The 13415-nt window shown below is 41.9% G+C and overlaps 1 protein-coding gene across 1 annotated transcript in view; it reads right to left on the minus strand.

The window, feature by feature from the left end:
- The window catches only part of tfpia (tissue factor pathway inhibitor a), a 55915-nt gene that overhangs the window by 21639 nt on the left and 20861 nt on the right, over positions 1-13415 (minus strand). Inside the window, exon 2 of the mRNA XM_080478093.1 lies at positions 1449-1652. Within this exon, the coding sequence (XP_080334219.1) occupies positions 1449-1652 (204 nt within the window). The remainder of the gene's footprint in view (positions 1-1448; positions 1653-13415) is intronic.

The following is a 13415-nucleotide window of genomic DNA, read 5'->3' on the forward strand; positions in this document are numbered from 1 at the left end:
AATGGGGCCAGGCGGTTTTGGCATCGAAAGCTGTACGGGTGGATTCCTTCTGGTCATCCCAAAGTCAAAACTTAAATCTAAGAGTGACGGTGCTTCTCCACCAGGGACCCTCGACTTTGGAATGACCTGCCTGAGGAGATAAGGCTTGCAGAATCAGTGACTTCTTTTAAAATCTCTTTAAAACTCACTTTTATACTCGCTTTTAATTGAAACTTCCATTTTTAATAAAATGATGCCCCTTTAATCTTTGTTATATGCTCTCTCTTTAAGCCACCTAGGCCAGTGGTGTTTTGTCGCCAACCATAAACCTTTTTGTCGATAATTTTCCATCTGTTTAATGACCGCATGTCCGTCTGTTTGAGTGCTTGTCTCCTCTGTCTCGCCTGACTTTTTTGTTTGTGTTTTTATTGTAAAGCACTTTGTGCAACATGTGCTCTGAAAAGTTGTTATTATTATTATTATGGCTAATAGGTGATAGGTGTATATTGCCCCTAATGATGAGATTGCAACATGTTTGTCGGGCGGAGACCACATGATGGGATCAGATTCTTCAGATTGAAGGTATGACTGATGTTTCGCTTCTGTCTTTTGGGAATCATGTTGTTTGTTTAGAAACTGTAGGTAATTAGGTTGGTCTCTTCAACCCTCATCCTCTACTGACATGTAAAAATAAATAAGCACTCCTGCTACCAGTCAATCAATGTTGTAAACAACCAACCTAATCAATCAATACCCGGGCCAGTTTTGAAACCCACATTTCTCATAGTGGTGCCTAAAATATGAACCTTGTGATTTGATGGGATTTTTCTGAGAACAAATTTAAATTCATTAAATTCTGCTTGTTTTCCACGATAATAAATCATCGGAAAAAAATTATTAAAAGTTAAATAAAGCTGAATATGTAGTTAGATGAACCTGTATAGATAAGGCGTTATATCTCCCCCCTCTAAAGACGGGCAAAGTATTGCAAAATCAGAAATAACAGCTTGAAATAAATATTCTCATCTAGTTTACGATCTTACTAATGACTGATTCATTCAACTTAACTTCATCATCAGTTCAGAACTCATAAATAATACAATACCATATTTCTGCAAAGTTCCCCTTTCTCTCATTGACCAAATGCCTTCAGCAAAACTGTGCAGAATTAATGTGTTGGCAATGTTCCATGTTAGCTGCACACTGACAAAATGAGTTTGTAATAGGATTTTATGCCCAAGGTAGCAATAAAGTCTAATGAGGAACAACAGTCGTTGGGAACAAGTCTAATCACTTTGCTAACAACAACATAACAATACTATCTTATCATCAATCATTGTCTTGTGTATTATGACTAAGAAACATTAGCTGTTTCACATTCATTTTGAGGAGTACGCTGTCAAATCAAAGTCAATTTCGAAGAAGAGGCATCAAAAAGCACTTTCCGTTTCGGAAAGTGTCCCACTCACCTGAGACAACACACGTCTCCTCACACTCTTCCAGGGTCTCGAAATTGTTTTCGTTGCCCCCGCAGCCTCCGTATTCAAACAGCTGACAGCGTCCGGTGTTGACGTCGAAGAAGAACCTGTCCTTGATGGCCTTGCAGGGGCCCGGATCGTCCTTCAGGGCGCAGAGCTCATTGAAGATGAGAAGTTCCGGCTGGGCACCATGTGCTGAGTAAAAATAGGAAAAGAGCTTTCAGTACTCTTACCTTGAGTGGAAGGGACTACTCGCGTGCATGTGTGTGTGTGTGTGTGCTCGGCTGTGCGGAAGAAGAAATGAGGTCATATCATCCAAGACTAACCTTGGGATGTGTGATCAGTTGATGTTTTGTGTGGTATAATTTCCTGAATGGGGATATGCTTTCACAAATTACAGTCTTTGTAAGACGGGTTGCAAAGGAATGCAGAGGGGAAAAAAAAAAAAACATATGAGCATTGGAACATGGCCAACTATGAAACTATTATATATAATCACGGAAGATATTAATATTTTTCTAGAAAATCCATATTTCAGAGCAAATTGAAAGCATAAAATATGCTGTACGGAAATAAAAAATGCAATAATGATCGAAAGGTTGTCGTGTAAACGGGGCCCCAAGTCTGCAAACGTATTTGTCAATGGTAGTCCAGGTCTTGTAGGGCATCTTTAACCCCCAACTTCAACTTTGGATGGTCATGAAACCCCCCGAAACTCTCGTCACGTGGCAGCCATGTATCGAATTCATCATTCAGAATGTTTTATCCAGACGAGGTTCGGCGGCCTGGAGCCAACCACAGACACAGAGTCTGGAAAGATCACCTGTTTTTCACAGGGCGAACACAGAAACGCCTCAACACAAAGAGAACGGTCACCTTCGCCCATCAGATTCAAACCAGCACTTCCCCTTTAAGTTGGCAGCTTTAACCACTACACCACAAGATAACCGAAATGTTTTCACATCCAGATTCTAGTTTGGATACGGGCCCTCTACACCATTAATAAAGAACCATCAGGGAGCAGCTTAATCTCCCCCAGTACATAAAAGCAGATCCAAGCAGGTGGCAGCTGGAAGGGAAAAGGGCTCAGCGAAATCAGCAGAGGCTTTACAGCAGAAGCTCAAATTGAAGTAAACCAACCGACTGAGAGGCTGCATCACCAGATTTTCAAATAACTATTGCTGCATTCACGTGGGAGAATAAAATCGCATTACTCACCATTGCAAATATGAGAAATTGTTCGGGACACTACAGAACTCGATGCAGACAAAAGTAATTCAGGAAAGCTAGTCTTTGTGAATTTCTGAAGAGAAGTTGGCCTAGAACCATCTGAGCGGCACCGGCGGCTCCTGCGAATGCTAAATTGCTCTCTCAGCATGTTGCTGGGAAATGCCTGCATCTGCCCCTCATCCCTTGCTGTTTTTAGGTCAAGGCTCCACAGCAGTGCTCTTACTTCACAGCCCCAATCCCAGTTCACTGCTCAATCTGTGATCTCTGTGCAAAAGGAAGGTCTGTGGATAATTACAACGTCTACGTCAGATGTTCGAATCACTTTCCTTTCCTTCAATGCACACGTGAATGGTTGACATCCTTGGGCGGTTCATGATCATTGGTTTTCTGCTCTTGCGGACAAAAGAGAAATAATTCTGCCTGGCATGCCAATGCAATCAACAGCCAGCAGCACAACCACACACAAAGAAATCACCCGGAATGCTCACATGTGAAAAAGAAAGCCGTTGCTATGGATTTCCAACAAGAGGTGACACTTGCCTTGTCAGACAGTATGCGTAATAATTAGTGTGGGAAAATCTTTACCCACCGATCGCTCATTCTCTACAGGGAGTTGGACGTGAATAAAGCAATGATTTGATGTCCGGTTTGCCGTCACTCACTGTTAGTCTCGATGTTTGTCCAGTGTTCAGTTTATGGCAGCATTTTGAACCATCGCAGGAAGTACTCAGGACTGTCAAGGAGTTTCACAGCTGCGGTTGTGGTCTCTGAGCATGTCTTGATTGGTTTGTTTAAATCTTCAGGTTCCTTGTTGTGGTTACATAGCCAGGTTTTTAACAGTTGTGTGTTTCGATGCCTTTCACAGTAACTGATGTATTTACCGGGTTCTGGCTTGCCTAACAACGTCCGCGTGTACCCAGCTTTTGGCTTATTTATAGTGTGAATCCCCACAACCCCGAGTTGGATAAAGCTGGTACAGATGATGCATGGTTGGTATATTAACTTACATTAAAAATAAAATAAAGAACATGTTAACAACCATTGATTGTATCCAGAGTAGGATAGTGAAAGAAGGCTTCAGACAAAAGGCTGCATATTCAGAAATTGTTGGAGGTGCGTGTCGGGCGCTGCACAGGCTCTGCGCAGGTGGTTCACATCAACGCATAGCCTTTGCGTGTCCTTTTCCGTGTGGACTATAAATGACACTTCAAGGTGAGATCTGTGACTGTGTGACATATGCAGTTTTGAATCCTGTTACTCATTATTTCACTTCTTGTTGCAATCCTGCTCATGATCATTCTATAAAGTGTCAACGTATTATTGACGCACACCTGTAATTTCACTATATTACACATATAATGACAAAGAAAGCTTCTTATTATCTAATCTAAGATTACTTCTAGTTTCCCTTTTGTTCCAACTCGAGTGGCAAGATTTCCTCCCTGACGGGGTACAAAGTTCCAGAAGAACCTTTCCTCTCATGGGATCCACCCTGATCTGTCCTAGTATCTGTACAGCAGCCAACAAACAGTCACAGGGTAATGACGAGCAGCTTACCACTTCGGCCCACCTTCCCTCTCTACCTGGCCAATTATTCACTGTCCCTCATACCAGGGGCTGGTGACACCAATCAAATCCCCCAAAATCATCCTGCCTTCTCCTACGCTCGTGGCATTTATTGCTTTCCCATGTGGTGATGTCTGGGCGGCTTCCCTGCAGAGTCTGAGGCTTTTTACTCATTGTATTTGCGTGGTTCTTTCCTGGGCTGATAAGCAGCAGCAGACTTGGTCATTCAGCAGCAGGGAAATTGCACATCAACAGAGGTGATATGGGTCTCTGTCTGACACCCAGTCCATTTTGGCTACGTAAACACACACCACACTAAAACCTCACTAGACAAACTTCAAGGAGAAATAATTGCGAGGCAAGATTGTTTACTCTCTTCTCCATCACTGGGAGCCTCCAGCTACCATGGCTGCAACAGAGTCATTTCTTATAGAGGGGGGAAAGGAAGCAGACATGGAGCAGACTGGTCTCTGAGCGACAGTCTCTTGTAAATACGAAAGTTAAATAAGACACAATCTGTCTGTCCAAGGAGAGCAAAGACAGGTTCTTCCTATTGATTCCTGTTCCTCTTTGTCTGAGAGACAAAGTACAAAAAGCCTGGTGTTCTTCAGCCACTATCCAGACAGAAACATTCTCAGACACTCCTGAGAAAACATTACAGATCGAATCAGAATATCTTTGAAACTAAAAGATATTGAACTGTGAACTTATAAATTTATAAATTCTTTAAAATGTACACTCTAACATTTAAGTAAGAACCACAAGCAACATAACATGTTTACAGTCAGAATAAAAAGGTAAAATGTCTAATTATCTATATTACAAAACTTTGTTGACGTTGTTAAAACAATTCTACAAAAGTCTGCAAAAAGCAGTAATAACTGCTTTGTGAGTTGTTTCATTCTATCATCCAACAAAATGTGGTTTTAACTGCATACTCAGAATTGCCTGGAGTGATGAAAGAAATATTGGCAAACCTATAAAATTAGGCTTTAAAGTAATGACTTTCAGTGAGAGCAAATCAGCTCGGCATCAGTTTTGAATTCCAAAACTGGAAGTGAAAATGTAGGGTCCTTACTATCGCTGACATCCAACAGAAAATGGATTGAAGAGCAAACAAATATAAATACACGCAACGTTACTTGACAGGTGGGAATGATTCACGAAGCTGCTGAAATAGTATTCACTTCAATGTCTTTTGCCATTTGTGTCATGAAGCAATTATCAATCCTGCCTCATGTCCATGATTTGAGTCTGGATTGGAACAGGAGCTCTTTCATTACAGGGTTTGCATGTTTTCTCCAGACATGTGGGTTAGGGTTTGATTTTCCTTCGTCAAAAGAAACAAACCCGAGACCCGAGCTGAGATATCTGCATGGAAGCCAGCTACCGCACTGCTTTAAATAAGCTATGTGATACATGAAGAAGTTAATCTCTTAATCAAGTCACAATACAGTCCAAAACTATAAAAAGCACACACCCCTTTGAAAATGCAAACAATCCCTCAGGACAATGTACACATCCATCCAAAGCTCCAGATCTGTCGGCGGGAATCCTCCATGTTGTTGGACAGAGGGAAAACAAATACAATCCCCTTTGCACAATGCATCAGCAAAACCCTTGGCGGCAGTCCAACAAATCAGCCCAATCCTGCAAATATGGGCCGCGCTAAACAGCGCTGCAGGTTTCACATACATCAGATTTCCATTGGCAGCTGATCTCCAGAGTATCGCTGACAGGTCGAGCTCGGCCAAGAATTGCACGAATTTGGATAAAGATCTGAGTTTCTCAACGTGTGCGCGCCTTGCCAAGCACCTTTGTAATTCTCAATATGGGCAGACTGAGTCTGTACGAGGCCAAGTCCCAGCATGTTTTGTGTACCAGGAGATTATCCTGAATGTTCATCTCCAGGTTTCTTAGGAGAAAAAACAGGGGAGGGTGGGGGGGGGGGGGGATACCAACTGTACAGAAGCCATCAAGCAGTTAAAGAACAAGAAACAGGTCATTACCAAGAAAAAAAAAAAGGAGGAAAAAGAGCACCAAAGAGTGAATGCCATTGTGTCTTCTATGTATCACTACTTCTATGTCCACTCAGAGAAAAAAAACTCCCTTTTAAGATTAACTTTAGGACAGGTTTCTTATGTTGTGCAACAAAGACATAAACGACAAGAAAATTAGGAATATCCTGATGCTGACCAAGGTGAATAAGTGATTGCAGCATCAGAACAGGACAAAAAAGGATGTCGGACGTCATTCAGAATCAAAACATGGTGTGGACACTGTATGACTGGACATATAAGCATTATTAAACTACTCTCCAGGTGCTTCGATTTCCTCCTCCAGTCTAGAAAGACGCCTGAGTGGTTCATTGATGGTAAGAAATTGCCTGCCAGTGTGAATATAACAGTGTGTGTGTGCTTGTCTGTCTCTCTGTGTTTAAGCTGTCATGGACTGTTTGGAAAATTGCTCCATCGCCCCGACGCCCTGAACAGAATGAAGCAGTTTAGAAGATGGATGGATCAACTTTTGAAATGGCTTACAGAAAACACAGATTTAGCAGTGCACAGTCCAAAGACTAGTGCATTTACAGTAAGTTTACTTTAGATATGTTAGAAGTGGACAGATTGTGCAAAATGGGAGGCCGAGCATTTTTGAAAAAGTTGTGTGTTTTCAATGGCTACAAGCACCGTTGTTGTGTAAACAGGGCTTAATGAAAGTTATTGTACAATGAACAACATGACTTACATCTGCAGTTGACTAAAATGGAGATGATTTCATTTTCTTTTCAATGTTTTTTGAAGAGGTGCAAATCATCTCAGCCCATAGATGCTGCTGTTACAGTGATGAAAGGCTTTTCCTCAGCTGGCACAAGAACATTTAGTTGCAGACTTTAACATACGATATTTTCCGTGTTGTTCACCCTGTAATCTTTTCTGCTGCTCTTCTTTAACCCACCGATTTGATTTTGTAATCATCTTTCTGTAAATAAGGCTCAAAGTTAAACAAAGATAATGGGAATTAATAGTATTGGGAGACGACCTATTCCACCAAATCACCCACAGTCGCGCCTACTTGTACTCCGGAGCAGAATTCAGAATTTTGGGTGTAAAATCGTAGAGCAGATGGGAGTATAGACAGCTGCCCTTCCACAGCTGTGCAACAAATAGTATGACCGCAAAAGTAGACAAATAAATCTGCAGTAAAATCTTGACGGATGCTGTTGGGTTAACAGCTATAGGGAGCTAATGATGTTTAGACTTCCACATGTGTTGATGCTCACTGCGTGACTCTGGAGACCAACGGAGACTCAATTGCAGGTATTTCAATAACTGAGACGAAACAGTCGCACCAACTGCTGGAAGCCACAAAACACAAATTGCAGCTCTTCATGTGCTGGAAAAATTTGTGTGCGAAAAGTTCTGAGCAACTAATCTGCATATATGTGCTGTTAAAATAACACTGCCGCTGATTGAGGTTTTTGCTGGTCAATAAAGCAATGGCTTTTTGCTGCCTCAAGGTAGCAACATGCTGCCGATGTCTGACCTCACCTCGTTTTAAAACCACTTCGCCCGCGGGTGCCCAGCTGTGCCAGACAGTAAAATGGGAACCGTTACTGTCTGAAAAGAGCAACTGAATTTGCACAATGCTTTGGATGGAGTGCACGATGCATTCAAGATTGCTGAGATGCTGAAAAAACGTCAACATCATCAATAACAGCATCTTAATGACTTTTTTTGGAGATCAAAATAATGACTGGTTACATTTGTCTAACTCAGATGTGTTCTTCATCCTTTTAATACAAACAATATCTCCAGGACTACAAGCAACAAAGCAGCCCCAGAACATGATAATCCCTCCACGATGTTTTACAGTCGATTGGCAGCACTTTTCTTTCAAGACTTCATCGGGTGGTCGATAAACAGAGTGATGCACTGTATTCCCTCTGAGCTCTACTTTTGTTTTATTAATTCCAGCAATATCCACCACAGTTCATAAAGCCGCACAGAAGTAGTCTTTCAGTTTTACGACCTTCTATAGTTGTGTTCTCCTGCTTTTGGTTAGTGTACTGTTAGTGTCATGTCATTCAGTTATCCCATTTACACAACAGCGTTTAAAGTGACAATGCACCATTTTTGCGCTTTTGTTTCATAAAAGTATCGCATTTACATGGCAACATTTTGAAAACGAGGTCTGTGTACATGGAAACAACAGAAACGGCAAAAATTATGGTAGTCTTCATGTAGAGCCACTAGTGGGTGCTGTTGGTTGTTTTTGTAATACAACAATTACGTATAAATATTAACAATCGCAAGTACAGGGACATTGTAGTTTTATAGTTGAGTCACCCGGAACAGCAATCCAACTTGGTCGTCTGTCCACTTCAAAGTCCCAGGAGAATATGGACTGGGAGTCATGACACTCTGGAGGTCGCCGTTATTGTTATTGTCCATCTATTCGCACATGTGCAGAAGAACTAATTATACTGCTGTGGTGCGCATGCCCTATCGCAGTGATTCCCCCGTCTACACAGAGACGAAGCGTTTTCAACGGACTTGGAACATTTTTGAAAGCTTCTATCTTGCGAGCCATTTTCAAAAAGTTGTGTTTTCAGTGGTTCCAAGCGCCGTTGTTGTGTAAACGGTCACCCAAACCACAGCAAAAGTTTTGTCTTTTTACTTGTAAACTTTGTCGTGTTAACGGGGCCTTCTATTCATACTTTAATAATCTAAATCTACCAGAGGGGCTCATTTGCCCTCATTGCCCAGAATGTTAAAAGCTTTCAAAGGCGCAATTGGTTCCTGCTGTGACTGTGTAAAACGCATCGTATGTACTCTGGTTAGTCATCCGTGTCAGAACACTTATTTCTCCACTGAGTCATTTCACTTAATAGTTCTTAGGTGCAAATTCCATTAAATGAAGGCAAGACTGGATTGCAACACAGAAGTAAAACCAAGAGGGTGGATCGACTGGGCCAGTACATTCAGCCCGAAACACATTGTGACTGTTTATCAGAGCCGTGCCCTAAGGCCACCGGACAAAGGTGCTCAAGGTGAGTCATGCAGTCTGTTGCAAAGTTTTACAGCTGACCTCAGAGCAAATAAGGACACTTTCAACGTGTGTTTATGTGTGTACACCTACATTTTTCTGACATATTTCATTTGCTTTACAAGCAGGGTGTTCCTCACTTTTTTTCTTTTTTTTATAGACTTCCAGAAGTGTAGGCGGATGAGCTCCCTCAAAAGAACATGAAACACTTCACCCTTTGATTAAAATCTCACCAATATCTTGAGTTGGGGAGTGAAAATGTTTTGCTTTCATGCAAAAAACAATGCTTGCACATGTACAGCAAATGTAACACTAAACTAATCTGGAGAATAATAATGACAAGCTTGCATAAAGCCACAGAGGTACAAGATGGCATGACTCAAGGCATCTGAGAAATGTTAACTACCTGATTCGTATTTTCCTTTTCTGTGAAATGACCTTTCCCAGGAGCCTGATAACAAAGTGTGTTGAGTGGAGGGCGAAGAAGGTGGGGGGAATGAGGAAAAAGACTGTCGAACAATATTAGATAGTTAGGGGGTGGGGGGGCAGGGTGCCAAAAATTCATTGAGGGTCACAAATCCCTCCAGATGTTACGAGGTATACCAATTTTCAATGTCTTAAAAGTAGATGTCAGCATTTCATTCATTTATGTCACAAAACGACACAATTAAAGTGTTCATATTACATATGTAAGCAGCGGGAGAAAAAAACGGTGGTGTGTGAGGCTAAAGAGAAAAAGGAATCTGTCAAAGAGAATAAAGAGGGTACCAAGAGAGTTAAACAGAATAAACCTTCATAGAAGCAATGGGCAAAATTTTCAGCGGAATGCATCTTTTGCTGCGAATGAAGGCATCAACCATGGAAGCTGAAGTGGCACCAGTCCACCTAACACCCAGAGATGGTGGGTAAACCCAAAGACTTACTCAGACAAAAGGAACTCATTATTACAGAAAGAAACCCTATTCCACATATATTGCGTGATGAGGGTTCGTCTACTTTTTCTTTTTTTTGTGATTTGTGAAAACAACTGGTCCAGGAAGTCATCAACTGGATACGGTCACACTCTCAGCTGCTTGATTTAAGAAGATTACTGTTTTCAAGATCATTATTTCTGGTGCATCAACTGGTTCTTTTCACACTTTGAGCCCATGTCAAGCATATTGGTTTCCCTTTAAGTTTATTCTGAGACGCTCTGCCAAACTGAAGGAAATACAAGAAGAATTTAATTAAGTGCCGAGATACATACTTAATGTGTATGAGGCCACGAGGAGAAAAGTAGCGATGGCTCAGTAATTGCAAACCTGCCAGAGAGTGGGTAGGGGCAAAACGGAGAGAGACAATGACAACGATCCTGCAGATCATTTGGCATTCAGCTCATTAAGGCAGTCGACTGTGGCCTTTGAGCAGCTCTACAGATATGACCTCTTTTCGGCACTGATCTTGCAAACAGGAGCAACTTGCTTCCAACCAGTCTTCATGTTTGGGAAGATCAAAGTTTGGAGCAACTTCCAGTGCGCTTTCTCCAGCGGATCAAAGGAATTAAACTGAGACACGGACGCATTCGTGCCTCCGGGAGAAACGTGTCAGCATTAGTACGAACAATAAAAGCTTTGAAAGCTCGTGTATTGCGCGCTTGGGGGGGGGGGGGGGGGGCAGACTTGGGGGCTACCCCGAGGAGGCAACTAGTAATGCAACTTGTCATGCCCAGGCAGTGGCAGATTTCATCCTGTGTGGTTTGATCCAGAAGGCACGGAACAAACTCTGCCAGGACTCGTAGTTTCCACACGAGAACTCATATTTACCAAAGTTCGCTTTCACATCTCCGTACGTCTGCGCGTTTGGTTTGTGGTTTAGCGAGATTGCAACTGTGCTTTGATGTAAGACTGCAGGGAAACCTCCTTAATGATCTGTAATGCTTGCGGGACCCATGCATTTTAAATCAGAGCCGGTGTGGCAGGTGGCGAGGGAAGAGAGAGCGCAATGAGAGTTAATTGTTGCTTCAGCACCGGGTAGTTTTTGTGGGCCCATTTGTCTAAGCCGAGACAGATTCAGCATTTATCTCAGCCTGTCTTTCCTACCCTCTAACTCTGAGGGTTTATTTTGTCATGCTCATTCATACAGAAGACTGCGGTCAGACAAACGAGTAGGAAAAACCTTGCCCTGCATTGGAAGGCTTTAGCTCACCTCCACATTTCTCTCAATCCCGAATAGCTGTTTTTATCAATTTTTCCACCATCAGCTCAGTACATGTAATCGCTCTCCTCTTCAACGGCAATATCCCCCCCCCCCCGGTAATATCTAAGTTGAGCCCCTACCCATTTTCCCCACAGAACAAAACAATAGTGGGAACCAGAAATCCCTTTCACTTCGGCGATTTTGCCAAATCCTCACTCCGACATCTGCAAAAGTTCAGGCGCTGCCGATCCAAACAATCCCACTCAATGCCAATTAGAGGCCGTCTCTGCTGGTTCTCAGACAATCAATTGCACAAAGTCTTGTGTTTACCGAATGGCACTCAGACAGGAGATGTGTGGAAGATTAGTTTGCAAGCTTGCGCGACAGGTTTTACAGACACCTTGTCCAAACAAACCTGGTAATGCTTGACATACATCTCCTAAGTTAAACTTGACAGAAGATGGTGGGTTTTCAGTCCATACGGGCCATCGGGCGAACAATGTCAAAGGCATACGTTCGCCATAAGTTACATGTGCCTTGAGGGAAGATTGTACCAGCGAGCCATCTGCCAAGCTGAGGAAGTCCCAGTTACAAAAGACTGGCTAAATTATTCATATCATCACTTGCAATAACAACCAAATGACTCTCAAGAATGAAGGTGATGGGTCCAGATATAGAAAATGCAAAGGTGAAGAAACACACATGGTGTTCATTAAAAATAAAAATGGACACATAATGCTGAAATTAGATTAAATGTGTTGCGGAAGAGGCTTTGAAAAGCTTGAAATACATTATTCCAAGATCCACACGGAAGACTAGGCTTGGTTCTCATTTAGACCCCTTTTATACAAGCTTATCAAATGAAAATGGAAAACGTTTGGTGCCTTTCGGGTATCTGTTTACACGACAACAGTGAGTCAGAGTCACTAAAAACCCAACCTTTTGAAAACGTCTCCCAAGGTGGAACCTTTTGAAAAGGCTTATGCTGTCACATAAACATTGTCTTAGAGTTTAAGGTCTGAAGGCCAATTCAGAGGAGCAAATATGTTTGTGTGAGTATTTGTGCAAATCTGTTCATGTGTGAACACGCTATTTTTTGTTGCCATTTTTTGTTGTTTAATTATGTATATTTGGGGGGAAAAAAAGGAATTGCAAAGGATCTCCCGGCTACCTACAAAGTTTTCTATTTTGCTTTTTGAGGGTTGACACTTATTTCAGCTACGGCTCTTTATCAGTGATGTCCAACTTATATTGACAGGCTTTATAGCCCGTGAGCCAAAACCGCCCCACAAGAGGCTCCAATATAGATCGCCAAACCACCAAGCAAATTGTAGAACATCGCAGAGAAAAGAAATCAGAGTGGACAAACCACAACACCTGGGACCTGAGCTGAGATCGACATGAAAGCTCACTACCTCGTTGCTCAAAGCCATGCGGTCAGGGTGAGTTTGTAAAAACATGCATAATACAGCAGGTATAGCAGGACATTTTGGGGACATTTCACTGTATTTGACAACAGAGGGTTTCATTAAAATTGGCCTTATGTAGAGATTATAGTCACGTTTCAGTCACAATTGTTCGGCATTGTGAAAACATAGACAATCTCATCACGTACATTCTCCAGAGTTTGGGGGATAAGATGTGGTGATGGAGCTCATTCTCCCACATTTCTATCAGGACTGAATCAGTTATTTGAGAAATATGTGTAATCTAAATGCAGATGAGCTCAAAAGTGAAATTAACTATACAGGTAAAAATGAAACAATCAAGAAAGATGAAGTGGGTAAAAGATACCAGAAATGCTCAGTCTCAATAAACTCAATTCCAACACAAAATGGTATCGAAGACATTTTTTTGCAAACCCCAGAAGCACAAAGCATATTATTTATACAACATTGTTTACAGCGCTTACAGTTAAACTGAGAATTGCTTAATGTTGTG

The sequence above is a fragment of the Lipophrys pholis genome (assembly GCF_963383615.2).
Source record: "Lipophrys pholis genome assembly, chromosome: 13".
Taxonomy (NCBI): Eukaryota; Metazoa; Chordata; class Actinopteri; order Blenniiformes; family Blenniidae; genus Lipophrys; species Lipophrys pholis.